The sequence below is a fragment of the Typopeltis vanoorti genome, chromosome 12 (genome assembly GCF_054136105.1).
Source record: "Typopeltis vanoorti isolate ZY-2024b chromosome 12, IOZ_Tvanoo_1.0, whole genome shotgun sequence".
NCBI lineage: Eukaryota > Metazoa > Arthropoda > Arachnida > Uropygi > Thelyphonidae > Typopeltis > Typopeltis vanoorti.
This window is the reverse complement of record NC_143560.1, coordinates 122,882,783-122,903,276: the sequence shown is the minus strand read 5'-3', so window position 1 is coordinate 122,903,276 and position 20,494 is coordinate 122,882,783. Positions and strand designations below refer to the sequence as shown.

General features: G+C 35.7%; 1 protein-coding gene across 4 annotated transcripts in view; it reads right to left on the bottom strand.

The window, feature by feature from the left end:
• Positions 1-4,175: 4,175 nt before the first annotated feature.
• The window catches only part of LOC150101196 (UDP-N-acetylhexosamine pyrophosphorylase-like), a 176,753-nt gene continuing 160,434 nt past the window's right edge, over positions 4,176-20,494 (bottom strand). For all 4 annotated transcript variants that reach the window (XM_090401150.1, XM_090401148.1, XM_090401151.1 and 1 more), the window contains exons 9-10: positions 13,314-13,386; positions 4,176-4,359 (exon numbers count right to left, since the gene is read on the bottom strand). In XM_090401150.1, the coding sequence (XP_090257276.1) occupies positions 4,246-4,359; positions 13,314-13,386 (187 nt within the window). In that variant the 3' untranslated portion in view covers positions 4,176-4,245. The remainder of the gene's footprint in view (positions 4,360-13,313; positions 13,387-20,494) is intronic.

Sequence of the window (20,494 nt, the reverse complement as noted above, 5' to 3'; positions counted from 1 at the left end):
ATTCCATTTAAGTGGCCATACCACCTTAGATTAGCTCTGCTGATACATTGTTGAATGCTAATAATGTTAAGTTCCTTTCTAATATCTTCATCTTTAATATGATTCTGACATTGATGCCATCGGTTCACTCTCCTAATTTTTCTCAGAACCCTCATATCTGTGGTCTCTAGTCTTTGATCAAGTGCTTTATTCCAACTCTCAGATCCATAACTTAAAACTGGTTTGAACACTGTTTTGTATACTTCTAGTTTGTTGTTTTTTTTTGGCTAATTTCTCTCTTATTCCATATAAATTTATTCAGCTGGTTACCCACCATACCAGATTTTCTTACTCTATCTTTTCCAGATTTAACCTGCCATCTTTACTAAAAACTGTGCCTAAATAGCTGGAATATTTTACTTATTCTATAGGATCTCCATTCAGAATGCACTGAAGTTTTCTATGTTCCCCTATTTTCATAGTTTTGGTCTTTTTATTGCTGATTTTCATGCCAAATTTGTTACAGCTTATTCAATTTAGTTAGTGAATCCTGGAGAATTGCAATAGATGTTTTTAGGAGAACATCGTTATCTGCATAAAGCAAAGAGCTAAGTTAGACATCTCCAATTCTAATATTATGCTTGATGCTGCTTTCTTTCATAATGTGATCCATATAGATGATGAATAAGAGTGGAGATAATGTGAATACTTGTCTTATCCCTGATTTTACATCAAACCATCTTTCTGTATTTCCTTTGATTCTAACTGCTGACTGACAACTTAAATATGGACTATGTATTGATTGCTCTGTATAATGTTCTATTCTACCAATATTATTGCAGTATTTTGAAAAGCTTTTCTCTGGACACCTTATCATATGGCTTTTCCAGATTTATGAAACTTGGTAAAGTTCCTTGTCATATTTCCACAATTTCTTAACTATTTGTCTTAAAGTGAAAATCTGATCTTGACAACCTCTATTTGGCCTGAACTCAGCTTGTTCTTCTCCAAGTTACTCTTCCAAAATCTTTCTCAACCTCTTTTCAAGTATGCTTGCATAAATCTTACCTGGAACACTTAATAGAGAAATTCCTTTGTAATTTTCACATTCAGTTTTATTCCCTTTTTTATACATGGGTACTATGAGAGATCTACTACAATCATTGGGAATTCGACCATCTGAATTATGCAGTGTAGCCATTGCAAAACTTTAATATCTCTATACATAAGCATTTCTGGTCGATTATCATCAACTCCAGCTGTCTTTCCACATTTCAAGTTTTTGATGGTATTTTCTACCTCAAGTATTGATATGTACTCCTCTTTGCATTCCTCTTGAAAATTTTCTAGTATGGTTCTGTCACTGTTTGGTTAATTTAACAGTCTTTTAAAGTAATTACTTCAGCATCTAAAATATCCTTATCTTCAGTTTTCACCATTATCATCTTTGATTCCTTTTACAGTACTCTTTCCTCATTTCTAAGTTTCTTCAATAGCCTCCAGAATATTTTGTCACCTTTCATATATTTATTTTCTATATTCTTACCAAAGTCTTCCCATGACTTTTGTTTAGCTATTTTTACGCACAGCTTAGCTCTGTTACAGTTTTACTCTGTATGCTTTTAGTGCATGTGCTGACTTATTTGCTAGGAACTTTTGACATGCTTTCTTCTTTTCCAGGACTGCTTCTTTAACTTCTTGTGTCTGCCATGGTGTTCTTATTTTTCTATCCTTGCAGACAACTTTACCACATACCTCCCTAGCTGAATCAATGTTTTCTTCAGTTTGCCACTGAAACTCCAAAGTTTGTTTCTTGTTTTCAATTTGTTTCATTTTTTTCTTCAATAATGTTTGTATAGTTGAGTCTACAATTTACTTGTAACAGTTGCTCAAAATTTAATTATTTTTAAAACTTTCTTACATACTGTTCTTTTCAAAGTGATATTCATTTTTTCCTGCTTAGTACTAAGTAATGGTTACTTCCAATTTCATATCCTCTGTACATTGTTGTATCCTGACCAAGCATGAAGATATCACTATCAAGAATGACGTAGTCAGCGAGTCTTTTTTTTATTTCTTGTGTTTTCTCTCTATATGAACTTCTGCACATCTTTATGCTGAAACATGGTGTTAGTAATAACAAGTCCAGTAAATACTTACCAATTATTAGCGTTTCCCTTTTCTCCAAATTTTCCCAAAATGTTCCTGATGGGATTCATTTCCTACTCTGCTATTCAGATCTCCAACCACTTTTTCCCTTTTCTTTATGTCAGCTGCCTGTTCTAAAGACTCAAAAATTTCTCCATTTCTTCCTTGGAAGAACCTTCTGTGGGACCATATGCACAAATAAATTTCATTGTCCACATCCCCATTTTGAAGTTTGCCCACATAACTCTACTTGAAACTGCCTTCTAATCAAGTTGATCTTCATGTTTGGTATTGAATGCTATTACTACTCCTTCCTTTCCTTGATCATTATTGCCTGAAAATAACATCCTATATTTATTATTTAGTACGATCTCACCTGTTTTTGTCTTCTTTATATCAGTAATGCCAATTATGTCAGCAGCGCTGGCCCGAGCAAATTTTTGAGTGTGTGCAAGATTTTTTTTCCACCCTTCAGTCGAAAAAAATATTTTTATCTGCCCTTCGGTTTCATATTTATATTATTTATTAATATATCACATTTTTTATATTAAAATATTAAATTACTAAATAAAAATTTCTGATTAATTTTGTTTCTTAAATAAAAATATTCTATTTATAAGAGAATCAAATTTTCTCAAAGTAATTGGATCTATTTTTTTTTTTTTTAATGTTGGGCCCATACACAGGAGGTTGGCTGGTCAACCTATAGCACGTTAGTACCGCATATAGGTGGTGGGTTGCGAAAGGAGAAACTTGTTTACATTTGATTTGAATGCCTGTATGTTGTATTTCTTGGGAAATACATCTGGGGAAAGACTGTTCCACAATACTGCAGTAGCAGAGATGAATGAGGAGGAAAAGAAACTTGTTCTGTGGGTTTTGAGGTGTACTGTGAAAGGATATTGGGCGGAAGCTGTACGTGTTCCAATGGGCTTAGTAGAGGGTGGGGGAATTATTGATGCTGTTTCAGATGAACATTTTCCATGGAAATATTTATAGAATATACATATTACATAGACCAGGCGTCTAGTGAAAGTGTGTGTGGGTGGTGGTGGGGGGGTAATATAAATAATTATTTGGAGCTTATATAATTAGAATAAAATATAATTATCTTTATAAATATGTATATATAAATTTAATATTTTTGAAATATATGATATATCCAATTTAATTATTATTATTTTTTCTTTATTTTTCATTTTTTTCCCTCCAGTATAACTGTAACAAACTCTTTGTAAGTTTTCTGCTCTTTTACTTTTCCGTCTGCAGCATTCGTCCATTCCACCCCCCTGCCTTGAGCTGGGCCTGTATGTCAGCATGGTACTTTCCAATTCTTCTGCAAGTTTGATTTCCTTTCCATTAATACTCCTTATACTGATGGTTCCTATCTTCAGTTCTTCTGATGTTGGGTTTCTTCTTCTTCTAGATGTTGAGTACTGGAGCTTGTTCCAGTAGCTGATTTTTCACTGTTTGCTCTGGTTCTCTGACGAAAACAGTGGGGGACTTGTTTATCCAGGTGATGCCCCAGCCAGTATGAAATCTCATCATGTCGTACCATCATATGCATTTGATTTAAGCCAATAGAGAGTACAATTTGGTAAGCTAAATCCCATATTGCCAACCTGTCTTCATTTGTTCAGTACCCAGTAGATACCTACTAACAGGGCGCACCACGTGGAGGTGAGGATTGGACATTAGGTCAGAAGCCCCAGTCAGTTCTACAAATTCCTGAAAGCGATGTGGAGGATCTTAAGCGACCCCTATGAATAAGAAGAAAAGTAAAACGAAAGATTTTTTGGAAAATATAATTTGTTACATTAAGTTTTGTTACTAAAATGGTTCTTTATATTATGCATATTTTTCTGTTTTTTAAAAAAATTTTTGTTGGAAAGTTATTTTTTTCTTAAATAAAAAATATCCTATTTTGTAAAGTCTGCACTACTCATCAGCTGCCAAATCTACACGCCTTGGGTGAGAATATTTGTCAAGACCTAGTGTGTGTGTGTGTGTGTATGTGTAAATTGAAATGATAGTAACACTTCCATTCCTATGTATAAAGAAGTTTTTTTAATTATACAAAATTTACTAATTTTATTCATAAATAATCTGCAGAAACTTTCACTCTTTTTTTTCAAAATCAATGGCCCCATTTTGTATTCCTTCCTGTTCTTCTGGATGATATAGAACTAAAGGTGGTTTGAATTTTTTCCCTGCCACTAGTTCTTCCAAGTCCTGAAAAAAAAAAAAAGTCAAACTAAACTCTGAAATTGTACTTACTCTTCAATCAATAAAATTTATCAGTAAATATCCAAAATGTGTATCTATTTCATATGATCCTTCTAGCATGCAGCACTTGCCATTAGTGGTTAACCAACTGTTGTAATAACCTACTATTCTGTCTCTTTGAATTGCTTGTTTGTTCCACATTGATGATTATAATGTTAAATTTGGTATGAAATATTTTTTGCTAATTTCAATAAAGTGCTTTGTCTATCATGATCGTTCTCAATTACTCTGTCACAGGTATCATTAAAGCTAATATTTACAATTAAATGAAACCATTCTGCAGATAATGAATCCAATTGTTCAATGGGTAGCCACAATAGAAAATAAACAGATTAAAATGGCATGTTCTCTGGATAGGTCTAGAATCGTATAAGTCATACTTCTTGACAAGAAGTTAAAAATTGAAGCATCTAAATAAGAAAAAGTATTTCCTGGAAATAAAGTTACTCATCAATTACACAAAAACCTTCAGATGTTTATGGCAAAAGGGAGTCTGGAGTGATATGAAAAATAGAGATATTATATAAAATCTATATACATAAGAATGGTTTCAGGGAATTGCAAAATCATATTCTTTAGAATCACTTTACATCAATCGATGGCTGTCTGTAAATGTTCACTACCCATTTGTCAACAGGAGGGTTTCCAAAGGTAGATTTTTGTCATCAACATAATAAATCATATTCTTGCTACTGTCTGCATGAATGCTTATCAAAAGAGTATCTAAGCTTATCTAAGGACTGCATGTATGGTTCATATGCTTTCTCAAAAATACATAAGGGTACCCTGTGAAAATCAGTGTGAAATGTATTGGTTCTCTGTTCACTAACATCTCTTTGGATAGCATTGCATAAAGGATTTTGTAAAGATACTGAATATGTAACTGGGATATTTTAGCTGGGAGCTTTCAATTTCCACCCTTGGCCAATTTTATGTAAACCATCTGGATGAGTTTTTAATGTCACTTGTGACACAAATTGTTATTATTATTATTATTATTATTAGAAATACACAGTACAAGAATTAATAATTAACACAGATTTTTCAATCTTTATTTAATACAAGCAAATTTTGGCTATCATCAGTGCACAAACAGTGGATTGTTATTCCCTTTCACAGATACGAGCCACATGCTAGAGTGACATAATACAACAAATAGCAAATACAATTAAAATTAAAAATGAAATGAAAATAAAAATAAAATGAAAAGAAAGGAAAGGAAAATACACTTAAAAAATGGAGGGGAGGTATGACTACCATTTATCAAGATGACTGAAATATTTGCTATGGATAGATAATTATTCCAATTTAAGTTTGGGCAGTATAAACACTTCTGCACTCTATTTGAACAATTGGTCAAACTTTAAATATCACTGATGTAATAGGCATGTATTGACCATGGAATATAGTGGTTAGTATCTACACCTGACATGCAAAGCCAGATCCCCCCCCCCCCCCCCAAGCTTATTATTGATGATGTAAGACTAGTGTTCCTGTAGTTATTTTTCAACAGAAAGTCCTGTTTGGCTCAAGTAAGAGCCTCTGCTATTACTTTAGACAAACTTACATTGTAGAGGTTAACAAGGTGATTTTATTAACAGAAAAAAATGTGGAACTAAATTGTCTTTTAGGAGGATGTCTAATGAAGCTAATTTTCAGTCCTTTTCTTTTTCCATTGTGAAGTTGATGCATTGGTAAAGGCAGTTAATGTGTTGGTGAAAGCTGTTAGGAAGACAGGAAGAGATGTTTCAGATTCAGACCAAATGGGGAAACCGTTTAGCAGTTGTATTGAGAAGAATAAAGAGCCTTTAAGTTCCACATAGAAATTGGCTAAGGTAGGAGAAAGGGGACTCCTCATAGCTTTGTTTTATTTATAGTTCGTTTCTACAGAACAAGTAACCTGAGTGAATGGCAAAGTTAAACAACTCAACTATGGAGGTAACTCCTGTGATAACAACTGGAAAATGCTCACAAGAAGTACTTTAAAATAAGGACTGATTGTCAAAACTAACCATGATGTGTCACTGTAAGAGATTTTTTTTATTTTTGTCAGGGATTCTGATTATTTTTTCGTGGACAGTAGATAGTGATCTATATGTCTCCATTCACTCCTTAGTTGTTATCATAAGAGTTTCCTCCAGAAAGAGCCAAACTGTTAGCCTGTTATTTGCCCTGGCTAATTCATCTGTAGAAAACAACTCTACAAACAGATCAAAGATACTGCGATGGGGAGTCCCATTTCTCCTGCCTCAGCCAATTTATACTTAGAACATCTATAAGACTCATTATTCTCTTCAATACAACTGCAATCTTCCTTTTGGGTATGAGATGTGGATGATGTTTTCACCATTTGGTTTGAATCTGAAGCATCCTTTCCTAACCACGATGAACAGTCTGCAGCTGCAAACCAATTTCTTGGACATCCTCCTTTCCCATAGCCCATATGATGTACTTATAACTTCTATTCATAATAAAGTCGCCTTCACAGGCAATTATATACAACAAGATTCAGCCCATCATCCATGTAAAAAAAAATGGATATCATCAAATCCTTACTTAATAGAGTGCATATTGTGTCAGCATTAACTCTGAGGATCTCAGACTAGAACTTGGTATCATCCAAAGCATCATGCTATGCAATGGCTTCACCTCAAAGAAGATTCAATGCATTTATGACACTTATTATAAGCTGGTCTTCAGGAATCCTGACCCTGTATGGAGAGTCCCAATTCCATATGTTATGGGGATCTCTGAATTGATCTCAAAGATCCTTAAAAGATACAATTTAGTTCCCACATTTTTTCCTGTTAATAAAATGACCTCATTACAATCCACAAAAATATAAACTCCCCATAACAGCATACCATAGTATAAGCAACACCAAGAGAGGACAAAATTGACTGCACTAATATTTCACTGGTTTTCTACCCAGCATCTTCAGAGCAAATGTTACGATGGTGACAAGCACATACACTCAACTAAATCATTGTAAAAATAATTTGAATTGTAAATGAAAAAGAACTAATGTCCTAATATAGTGTCCTCTATGGTACTGGATAACCATAAAGTTAATTTGAAATAGTCAGGCTGCCTGGTCTCAGAATGATTGTCTTCCATATCTTTGGCAAATCAATGCAACCATACTCGATGAAGTTGGGGCAGTGCTTTGTAGCCAGTACTGATTCTAAAAATAGTCTCTCAGACCAGCAGTAACTTCTGTGTAATATCGATGTCTTCTTCCATCTATTTTTAAGTGAAGGAGTATCCAGAGCATGGTCTACCAGTCCTGACTTGCCATGCAGATGATCATGGATGGAATTTTTATGTTCTTCAAGGTGAATATTAACTAATCTACCAGTCTGTCCAAAGTAGGTTAAGCAGCAGGCACAAGGAACTTTATACACTTCAGTATGTGCAAGAGGATGAAGTTGATCTTAAGGATAACAGATGAAGGTAACTAGCTGAAGTGGTTTGAAAGTGGCATGGAGATCATATTTGCAGAGAACCTTAGCTATCTTTTCTGATGTATCCTTAATATATGGGATGAAAATAGTTGTGCCGTGATCTTATGTATCGGTTGCAGGAGGAATGGGGGGGGGTGCATGTAGTATTTTATAGGGGTTGTAGCCATTGGCTAAAAAAGGTGTTGAAAAGGTATCTAAGCTGTTTCAAGAACTGTTATTTGAACAGACAGTCCTGGCTTGGTGAGTAAATGTTCTGAGGTTGCTATATTATTGTGAATGGTGGCAGTATGATTGCTTATGTATATACCTCCTGTATGTGTGCATTTTCTGAAAATGAAAAAGGATAATGAACCATTAGGAAGATGAATCACTGGTGTATCTAGTAAGGGAAGATAACTGAAGATAATTTTTCTCTTGTGAAGTTTATTTAGGATGCTGGCTGTTAAGATGTGCTAAAAATGTATCCAATGTATTTGGGCCATGAGGCCAAAGATCAAATACATATCGACATAATGCAGCCAAACTAGTGGTTTAAGTTTAGCTGTGTTCAGTGCTTGGTTTTCAAAATGTTCCATATAGAAGTTGGCTGGTGGGGAAAGAGGAAAGCTCATCCAATTGTTTGTATATTTTTCTTTCCATAAGAAATAACCAGAAAACATGGTGAATCTGAATAATTCAATTATGTCAGAGGGGGAAATGTGACTTAATGAGTTAAAGGATCTCTGTCAAAGATGCATCATTGAACCACCTGGTAGGGAGGCCATGATGCTATACTCGATCAAATACCCTGGAAACAAAAGTGATGATAAGTTTAAAGGCTTCTTTAAACTTTTCCATGGCTCGTATCCAAAGATGAGTAAGGTGAGCTAGGAGATTTGCTGTTGGGCAAGAATGGAAGAATCCATACTGGCGATTACTAAATAGGTGGCAAGTCTTTAAGTAGGGAAGAAACTAGCTTTTGATGATACTTTTCCATTATTTTTGAGAGTGCTGAAGTCAGCAGCAGGATGATAGTTTGATGGTTGACCTTCTCTCTCTTTTTTAGGGAACAAGCTGCTGGATAGATGCTAGAAGAATATGACAACTTGTATAGACAATACAAGATGGTGGCTTTTCTGCAGCACAAGGCTTTTAGTACAACTTGAGAAATACCATCAGGGCCAGGAGATTTGCCATTATCAAGTCTAATAAGTATTTTTTTGATGTCTTGATGAAAGATCAGAGGGGAAGACACAGGTAATTCATGGAATAGTAGGAGATTTGTCTTGGTTATCTAAACAAGAGTTAAAAGTCTACTTTGGATATGTCGATGCTTTTTTTTTTTTTCTGCTCAATGGCTTACTGCATATGTCATAGAGCATTTCTGGATGGCCTTTAGTAATCAAACGTTGTGGACAGATCTCATCAGACATTTCTCAAAAGCTCTAAAAAAAATCAATAATGCATATAAATTAAAAACTGCAGGTGACACAAACATCTATATACAGATGATTTTACAAAAATAACTAAAAGTGAAGCAGTGCAAGTTGTTTAGCTTGATTTACACAAGTTAAGCAACTTCTACTGCAAGAAATCAAATCCAAAGATACAGTTATTTAATATTTGCTCTGCCAGTTATGAAGAAGTCAGAAGATGAAATTTTGCTGATTCTGTTCTTTCTTTTATGTCACTACGTCTATTGGAACAGTTAACTGCCACAATGTAAGGACTGGGGGAGGGGGGGACTATGAAAACCCAAAAAGCAAATGAATATGTTAGGGGCAGTAAAACCAAAAATTTAATGTGTGTTAAGCTCTTTATAAGATATCTGGATAACTGTGCACAGGCAACCATTGTGATCTAGATGCTGGAGTTCTTGGGCACGTAGAAGTGGTAGAGACAGTCTAGAGGTGATTGAACAAAATAGTGACAGGTCTATGGAATGCTCCTTATCAGAAGAGACTGAAGGTTTGTGGGTTGTAAAGTCTAGTTGACAGAAAAATAGGGGATGTGATAGAAATAACCATTAGGAAAAAGAAAACCAGGACGTCCTCTTATGAGATTCAATGATGACTTCTAAGGCCAGAACAGGCCACTCTAGGCCTAAATTCTTGATAGGCATGATGATGATGATGATAGAAATATATATGTTACAGTAATTTACCATTTATCTTACCACATCGGGAAGGCAACTTGCCATTCTGATAATTGAAGTACAATTACATAGTGCTGTACCAGAAGTTGGTTGACATGTAAAGGTTGGTTAATTGAAGAGTCATTATAGGATTGATAAGATTTTACAGGATTAACATAGAAGAGATTTTTTAATACACAATAGGAAAGGAGAGAAGGGGTCAGCCCAGTAAATTTTGTAAAGTGTGGTTAACAAGACTAGATATTTTATTTGGAGAGTGGGGAATGGGTTACCAAAGTCAACTGTGAATGCTTAGTTGGTGACTGAATTTAAGAAGTACGATGACAGGTATTGTGAGAATAATGGTTAGTGCTGGCCTCCTAAGTCATTGACTCAATGGAATGCCTGAGAATAATAATAATACAGTGGTTCCTCGTACTTTGAACATTCCAGAGTTCAAACGCTTGAGAATGCAAGAAATTTGATTTGCAGTTCAAACAGTGTTTCTAAGTTCGAATTATAGTCCAGGAACTCAGAGTCATATAGCATTAGACAGTTTCGGCATGCCACTGGGCATGCTTCTCCCCCACTAATTTCCCTCACTTACTTCCCCGTGCCTGCGCAATGTGTGTCTGTCTCAGTCTGCTGTGCATTGTCCCTTACTTTACACAGTCTAGTCATTGCGTGATACGTTTGTGTAGAGAATTTTTAACAGTTTTTGGCATTTTTTTTATTGCCCATGGCATCCAAGAATGTAGAAAGAACAAAACTTAAAAGAAAAGTTGTAGTATCGACAATTGAGATGAAAAAAGAAATTATCACGAAACACGAAAGTGGTACACGTTTGATGGATCTGGCGATGATGTTTAAAATGTCAAAATCAATGATAAGTAGCATTCTTAAGAATAAGGAAACAATAAAAGCAGCAAATGTGGCTAAAGGTGTGACAACATTGACTTCCAGGAGATCACATGTTATTGAAGAGATGGAAAAACTCCTTTTAGTGTGGATAAATGAGAAGCGATTACATGGCGATGTTATTACTGAGAGAATTATTTGTGAGAAAGCCAAACATCTGCATAGTGAACTTAAGAAATGCACACCTGAGACCAGTACTGAAAATGGGGAGTTTAAAGGAAGTAGAGGCTGGTTCGATAAATTCAAAAAACGAACTGGGATCCATAGTGTTGTTATGCATGGAGAGGCTGCAAGTGCCGATGTAGAAGAAGTGGACAAATTTTTAAAAATCTTTAAAGAGTACGTGGATAGTGAGGAATTTGTATCTCAACAGGCTTTGAATATTGCAATGAAACAGGTATTTTTTGGAAAAAAATGCCCAAAAGGACCTATATCACAAAAGAAGAAAAGACGCACCGGGATATAAACCTATGAAAGATAAAATTACTTTGCTGCTTTGTGGTAATGCTAGTGGAGACTGTAAGATAAAGCCTTTGCTCATTTACCATTCTGAAAATCCATGCATTTTTAAAAATAACAATGTCATAAAGAGCAAATTTGGTGTTATGTGGAGGGCCAACACGAGTGTGGGTTACCAGAGTTTTTCATCGAGTGGATTTATCAAGAATTTGCTCCCACTGTAAAAGCTTATCTTACTGAAAAATATCTATCATTAAAAGCTCTTATGGTGATGGACAATGCTCCTGCTCATCCCCCAAATTTAGAGGAGGATTTAGTTGGTGAATTCAGTTTCATCAAGATAAAGTTTTTGCCGCCCAATACCACTTCTATCATACAACCCATGGACCAGCAAATGATTTCAAACTTCAAAAAACTGTATATAAAGGCTATGTTTCAAAAGTGCTTTGAAATAACCAATGCCACAGAACTAACTATTAAAGAATTTTGGAAAGAACATTACAACATTCTTCATTGCTTAAGGATCGTTGATAAGGCATGGAAAGAAGTTTCTATTAAAACAATGATTTCTGCTTGGAAAAAACTCTAGCCAGATTGTATTTCAGTCAGTGAAGTAGTAAGCTGTGAAGAAGAGTCTGTTGTAAATGAAACTGTGTCTTTGGATAAAGCTATGGGATTAGAGGTTAGTGATGAGGATGTAGAGGAATTAATAGATGATCATAAAACCAAACTCAGCACAGAAGAACTTCAACATCTTCACGATCAACAACAAAAAGAAGTGGAAAAAGAAATTTTTATGGAAGAGAAGGATGCATTTCCAATGCCGACCTTCAAGAATTGTTCTTTGTTTGGGTTAGAACACAAGCTATTGTGGAAAAATGGCACCCTAATAAGACAGTAGTGACCAGGAATATCAACTTATTTGATGACAACGTGATGGGTTATTTTAAAAATATCAAAGAAAATATGAATCAGTATTCTCAACTCCAGCTAAGAAGCAGAAAGAAGACGCTTAAAAACGGGAGCATAATTTTTGTCTTTGTGATTTTTATATTAAAAAAATATTCTTCACTGTTATTTTTATGTTGTAATAATTAAAATTAATATAATAAATATTACAAAATATTTTGTTTAATTTTTTGTAAGTTATTAATATTAAAAAACCTAAAATAGATAATACAAAAAAAATTATTGAAATTTTTTGGATATGGGAACGGATTATTTTGCTTTCCATTATTTCTAATGTAAAATCTTGATTTGGACTTCGAACAATTCATAGTTCGAGCAGGTTTCTGGAATGAATTAAATACAAACTACAAGGCACCACTGTATTGTAATATCTGTAAACAAAGTATATAACTTTTATTTTCTGAAAAATAAAATAATAACACGATTACCATACTTGGAATGTTTTAGTCTACCAAGATGTGGATACTGCAACATCTCTGCAGAAGACCTTATCAAAACATTTTATTCTGAATTACCACTGGTAAGTGCCTAATCTTCATTGCTCAGAAACTATGTAGTTGATGAAATGGTCATGGTGGAACTGTGGTGGCTGTATGTGCTGTACCCTGGACATTTTTGGAATCTATTGAAAGGAAAGTTGTGTTAAAGATTCTGTTAATGTCCCAGCCAATCTTGATGAACCCAAAGGAAAGAATAGCTATTGAGTCATTTGACATATTATGCATTATACGTTAAAAAGAAAAAAAAAATTGTGACCTGTGCAGAGTAGTAGCCTATAAATATGAAAATAAGCATTCCATAACAGTGACTAATTATTTAATGAGAATACAAGTGTAAGTTATCATTCATCACTTTCCAGCATTTCAACCTATTTGTTCATTCTAAGACTAAGGTGGCATGTCATGTAGATTGCTGTAGATAATAAAATATCTTTGGCTTTGCTTATGTTCTAACATGCAGCATGAAATGAAACTTACTTCACCGCTGTATGATATACGTGATGAAATTTCACAAATAACAGGAGCTTCATATTTCAGGTATGACTTTTGACTGGAGAGGGAGGGGAAAAAAAAGAGATTACTATATTGATAAACAATCCAAATTCATACTGACCTTTATTCATTTATTTTACTTTTTTAAAAATACTACAATACAAAGCTAGAGAAAAACATGTCTGCTGAAATTATAACACAATGACTTCAACTAACATAAGATTTTAACATGGGAAGATTTCAGTTTGTTAAATGATTTCTCTGGCACAAGAATTAGTAACTTTATTAATAATTTGCATACCCATTTCTTATTTTTGATGACAATTCCATTATATCCTAAATGGAATTGTCATCATTTGTTTGATTCATTATATATATATTTTAATACTGTTTGTACACACAAGACATCAAGGGACCTAGAGGCACATCAATGCCATGTGTGGAGTGCAGATGAGGATTGAGGTAGAAGTTCATTGATGTTTTTTTTTAAGAGTTGCAGGTTGTAGTTGTTTGGGAATACTTCATGAGGAAGGCTGTCTCAGAGGACAGAGGTGAATGAAATAAAAGAGGATGAATGAATAGAAGTAGGTTCAGTGAGTTTACAGTTGCATAGTAAAGGGATGCAGAGTAGCTGCAGCTCCTGTATTAACAGCCATAACAGAAAGTGGAGGAATGATGGTTGCCAATTCACTGGAGCAGTGACCATGGAAGCACCCGTAGAACAAACACAATGCTGAAACACTGTGAACATCTGTGAGATAGATGTTGAAGTGGGTCTTTAAGAGAAGGTTCATCTACGAGCCTAACTGCATGCCTTTGGATGGTGCAAGGATTTTATGGGAAATTTTAGGTGCACTGCCACGGCATGCACTGAACATAACAAGGTTGTCCTCTCCCCACCAGAGGCCAGTATGAAGATCAGTGTTTAAGGCATTAGTTGTAGATGATCTTGTAGCCTGGGATATCACAGTACTGCAAGGTTTGTAAAATGAGTAGAATGAATGGAAAGTACTATCATCAGCAAAGCAATGGATGGGATTAGTGGTTATTGTGAGTAGGTTGTAAAATTTCTCAGGATATGTGACTTCGTAACTTATTGTGTTTGTTTTATATGTTTTTTGTTTAGGAGAATGCACTTAGAGAAATGTTAATTTTTGCAATAATCTTCTTGTAGATAAACGTTAGTAATACATAACCGTCAGATTTTAGGGAAAGGCAACATATACTAGATGATAGATTTAGAGTAATCTCTGCTATAAAAGGGGGGGGGGAGTTAATTGGTTTTAATATTTTTTGGGGGTTGTAGCCATTGGCTATGTAGGTGTTAAAATATGGTTAAGTTCAGTAGTTAGGGCATTGTTATCTGAACTGATTCAATTTGCCCTGTTATATAGGGTTTTTATAATCCCATATTGTTCAGGGGGGGTGCTAGTGTATCTGCCTGTATGTGTAGGTTTTCTGTAAACAAAGAAAGAGAAAGCCAGGGATCCATCAGAGTGTCTAGGAAAGTGAGATTGTTATTGTTTTCCTTTTCCAAGGTAAACTGGATCCTGGGGGTGTTGATTGTTTAATTGTGTTAAGAAGTTGTGGAGTATATCCAATCCATGCAGCCAAATAACAAACACATCATGTACATAGCGTAGCCAAACAATGGGTTTATGCAGAGTGAAGTTTAAGGCTTTTTCTTCAAAGGTCTCCATAAAGAAGTTGGCCAGGGGTGGAGAGAGAGGAGAACCCATGGCTGTCCCCTCAGGCCAAGAAGTAACCTTTTTAAGAAGCCTATTAAGTGTTCTGATTTGGGACCTGGTGGAATCATATTCTATAGGTAGACTGATCTAACAGTAAAGAGGTGTAGTCAGTTTTGGTTAGAACTACAGTGGCATTTCCCTTATCTGCTTTAGTAATTGTTATTTTACTGTCGTTTTTTATTTCCTGCAGAGCTTTGAATTCTTCTTTAGATAGGTTGCTTTTTGGTGGTTTAGCTTGCATAAGAACACTGGCTACATTCAGTCTGATATTGTTGGCAATATGGTTGGGAAGGTTGTGGATACCACATTCTACCTGTATCATTATTTCTTCAGAAGGGATTTTTTTTTCGGTTCTATAGCAAAGTTGTGGCCTAGCATTAGTGCACTGATTGCTTCATGGTAAAGGATGACAGGTTTATTACTGTGTTGAGCAGTAGTTGAGATTTGCAAGCTGAGTTCACCAGCAATTACTCCCCCCCCCAACAATATGAGATTATAAAAACCCTATAAAACAGGGCAAAATTAATCAATTCAGATAACAATGCCCTAACTACTGAACTTAACATCTTCGTAGCCAATGGCTACAATCCCCTCTTTCTTCATAGCAGAAATTACTCTAAATCTATCACCATTCCTTATATCCAGGGTATTTCTGAAAAGCTAACAAAAATCCTAAAAAATATGACCTGACAACTTGTTACAAACCATATAAAAAATTGGCATCTCTTATCCACTCTACCAAAGACCAGCCACTTTCCCTAGACCTACCTGGAGTATACCAGGTTCCTTGTAGTTGCAAACTGTTCTACTACAGCCAAAGAAGCAGGACAGCTCATATCAGGATATCTGAACATAAGGACTATATCCGGTTCCACCAATACAGCCAATCAGGACTTGCTAACCATGCTTTGGACACCCACCACAAAATATGCTGGAAGAAAGCCACTTTACTACACTACAGCAAGTATAAATATGAGATTATTCCTGGAATCAGCCTCAGCTCTTAAAAACTCCCCAAACCTCAACAAATTTGGATGCATGAGACTGTTCCAAATATGGGAAGCTTGCATTCTAAGAACATCAGTCGAACAGCCAAGACAATCCAATTTAGCCCACTAGGGAGCACCTTTAGGAATCTAGGACTGACTTCAATTGTTTTCTTCAGCTATTTTTGCTTAGTGTTAGTGCCTGCATGCGCATATCATTATTTTGTGATCCCTGAAGATGGTAATGTAACATTACCGAAATATAGGAAGTATTAATTAGTTTTGAATTAATATTCTAGTATATGTTGTCTTTCCTTAAAATCTGACAGTTTTTCAATAATCTTGTAATGAGCCTTTATTAAAATAATGTGGCTCATGATGTCATTATGTAACAATATTAACTCATGTTAAATCAGTAAGTCTAATTATAAAAATAGCAAATAATTCCAGGAATTGTCATATATGAAAATTTCCAAAAGGACACATGAAGAATGATGTCATCATGTCCAAAAGTCAATATGTGACCACAGTGAAGAATTCTAAGAAATGCCATGTAAATTTGTCTTGGGGTTTTCTAAGCCTTCTCTTACTTGGGTCTGCCGTCACGCAAGAGAAGTGTCATTGGTTCCGAGTCTTTTACCTGGGACCGTCGTCACGTGAGAACTATTGTGTCGATCATCTTGAAAGGAAAGAGCTATCCGTTGCTGCCAAGTTAAGGGTACTATACGACAAGGAATAATAGACGACTCAGACAAGGAAGAAATTTAGTGGGAAAATCAGGAACGAGCTGGCAGATGGAAAGAAAAAAAAGAAGAAGACTTACGTATGTACGTACAAAAGATTAATGTGAAAGACAGTGTGCTGAATAAGAATTGTAAGTAGTTATAATACTGAACAAGAATGTAAGTCAAGTGTCTATATTTATGAGATAATGTACATTAATGTTGAATTAGGCTTAAACAAGCTATGCCTTATATTCAATTAATATTATGCTAGATTGTGAATAAGCTTAGATTAGAAAGGATTGAGACTAGCAAGAGAATAATGACATTGTATATATATAAGTGAATCAATCTGTAAATATTTCCTTTTGACTTAATTAATGGTTTGTGAACAACACATTGGACTGACTCCGTCAATGCACTAGCACTATCCTAAAAAATTTGAACTGCATAAGATAGAAGTTTATGGGATTTATAATTAAGCCATGACTAGTTTAAAGTAAGGATATACAGGGTGTTCGGGATAAATTTGACATATTTATAATTAATTATATTTTTCCGTAAGTTACATGTATTAACACACACTTCTCTTCATTTAAAAGTTTGGACCCTTCTTCATTCATATACAAGATGTCAGAAAAGATGGATAGCTGGAACCCACCTGAATCATGGAAGAGAATAACTTGTATCATGATGATTCGTGCCCGCCATCAAAATAAGGATATTACGACTGCTGCCCAATGCTCCCTGAATACAGTAAAAACAATCAGGCATGAACTAGAGACTTGCAATGGTGACTACGAGGATGTAGCAAGAAGAAAGATCCCTAGCAGACGATCTGATTGCGTTCGTACAGCAGAATTCCTCGCAAATCTGCAGGAACAGGTGTTGAAGAACCCTGGCATTGGAATTCGGGCTTTGTTCGTGGAGTTGCTAACTGTAGTCAAGCCCTGGATAACAAGGGTAGCCAATGGTAGGCCGTATGTATGGCAGCAGGATTCGGCCCCTTGCCACACCTCTGGGAAAAGTCAAAAATGGTTGTCTGAAAATTTCTACGACTTCACCAGTCCAAATGTTTGGCCTCCAAACTCCCCAGACCTTAACCCCATGGATTATTTTGTATGGGGCGCAGTTGAAAAAGACACCAATCGCACTTCCAGTAATACAAAAGCCCAGTTAATGGATAAAATTAAAACAGTTTTTGCGGCCCTTCCCAGGGAGACTGTAGCATCAGCTTGTTCGAGGTTCCGAAGCAGAATTGAAGCTGTGATCGATGCTAATGGTGGTTATTTTGAGTAAATCTTGTTGATAGTATTGTAATTAACTCTGCCTGTAATGTTTTTTTGTCAATTCATTAAATTTAATAGATACAAAGAAGATTTTCTTTTTCCTTACGAAACTGTCAAATTTATCCCGAACACCCTGTATATAAGCGAGGAATATAAACGATATCTGCTTTGTCTTTGATTTAAGATCTTATAATCTCGCACTCAATATATAGTCTAACTGCTGCAGTCGTAAAACAAATGAATTTGTTAGACTATAGAGAGTGAAAGAATAAGATATAGTAGAAATATATATATATGGTGACAGCGAATAGTTAAGGCAGTCGACCATTCACGATAATTAAGAAAACAAAGACAAGGTAACAGAAATACAGAACGTAATAAATATAACAAGGTGATAGGACAGAGCCTTGTTATATTGCTATAAAGCCTTGAGGCATTACAGCATTAGTAGTGAAGCTTGAAAAGAGGGAACCATCTACATAACCCACAGAGAACAACCAGAGAAAAAGTTGGCTACCCAATTACAGAGAGTGGTAGGGAGACCGAAGGATGGCAATTTGTTTGCCATCCTTCAATGCCACACACACACACAGTCGAAATCTTTTAAAATATCAAGGGCGACAGCACAAGTTTCTCCGAACCTTTCCAAGGTATGTGTCCAATGGTGGATGATGTAAGCTACAAGGTCAACTGTCAATCTTGAATAGTAGAATTTACTGGTGGTCACTGAATAATTGATGGACCTCTCAGTAGTAAAGAAGTTGGCTATTGATGATTTCTAAATTATTTTGGAGAGCAATGAGGTGATGGCAATTGGTTGGTAGTTTGGCAGTAGATTTCTGTCTCCCATTTTTAGAATAGATTGGATATGAGACTGCTTCCACATATTGGAATAAGTACCAGCTATGTATAATAGGGTGTAGAAATGATACAGGATAGGTGTTAACTCTGAAGCACAATGTTTGAGAACAACTGGGGAGATGCCATCAGGACCAAAAGACTTTTTAGTGCCCAAGTTATTTGGTAATTTTATCTGTTTATCAAAAAATTACAAGGCATATGGTGCTTGGATTCTGGTATATGGTAGGCAGTGATTACCTTTGATCATCAATACAGGAGTTTGAGGAAAAGAGTGATGTAGGTAGTCAGCTTTATCTTTGGGTGAAGTAACAGTGGTGCAATCAGGATGAGAGAGAGAGAGGTGGAAGTGCAGGCAAGCAGAAGTTGTGTCTAGCAGCCTTCATAAGGGAACAGAAGGCACTAATTCCATTTGGAAAGGAGGTGAGTTTTGTGCTGGTGGCCTTTATGAAATAGGATTTGGTTCTGCCGATGACTGATTTGCATATGTTACATGCTCTGGTATATGCAGAGTATGAAGCTGGCATTCCTGATACAAATCACATTCAGTAAGGTGAATCTTTTTCTTTGACTGCTCTGACATATTTCTGGTTGAACCAGGGCTAGGAAAGTGAATGTGCATTATGGGCTGAATAGGGAATGAAGGCCTTCATACCAGTGAGGATAATTTCTGTGGAAGCAATACTCAGACCAAGGAAAGTAGGAGTAGAAATTCCAGGTCATCCCAACTAGCTCCTTTTAGTCCTAGAGGATGCAAGGTCAGGAGTGGTTGGAGGAAGTTCTGTGAGAGAAGAGACCTGCATGAGATTGTGGTCTGAATTGTCAAAAGGAAAGGCGACATCTATGTGTATTATCTGGGGAGTGAAGAGGGTTATCAGGGATTAGAGTGGGTACAATTTGCATCAGGTCATTGCTTATAGCAAAGACTTCTGCTTCTCATCCTGCTTGGTGTTCGAGTAGGGGAACCAATTGGAATTGTGGACATAGAGGTCACCCAGGAAGATAACCTCACTATTCAGATAGCTGGCTAACAGAGATGTGAGTGGTTATTAGCGTTTGGAGACCAGTAAATGCAACAAATGAAAGTTACCTTGAACCCAGGATATTCTAAATTAGCCATTCTCTGGAGGTTATGTCAGATTTCACAAAGGCACAGGTGTCATCCTTGTGCTGAAAAGATTCATGAAGTTGTAATTTGGGCATGAAGGTGGACAGTAGTAAATATAGCTGCAATCTGGTTTTTGTCAGAAATAAGATGTCTAGTCTGGAAGGCTACAAGTGATGGTGCATATGATTTATGTTAATATCTGTGGCATTATGTTAATGGCACAGATGTTAGTAAAGGGGATATGAAAATGAGTTTTTGGTGAAGAGATTCTGATATGGTTTCTATATTGTGGCTGGTTGTGATGTGACTTTTTTGATGGGATTAATTTATGAGAGAGATTCGCTTTTGTTGCAGTGTCACTGTTATTGTTTGTGAGATTCTTCATAGGTTTGATCATCAGTATGATTAGATGGAAAGATATAGTGGAGACGAGCAGTGAGAGCAGACAGACTCTT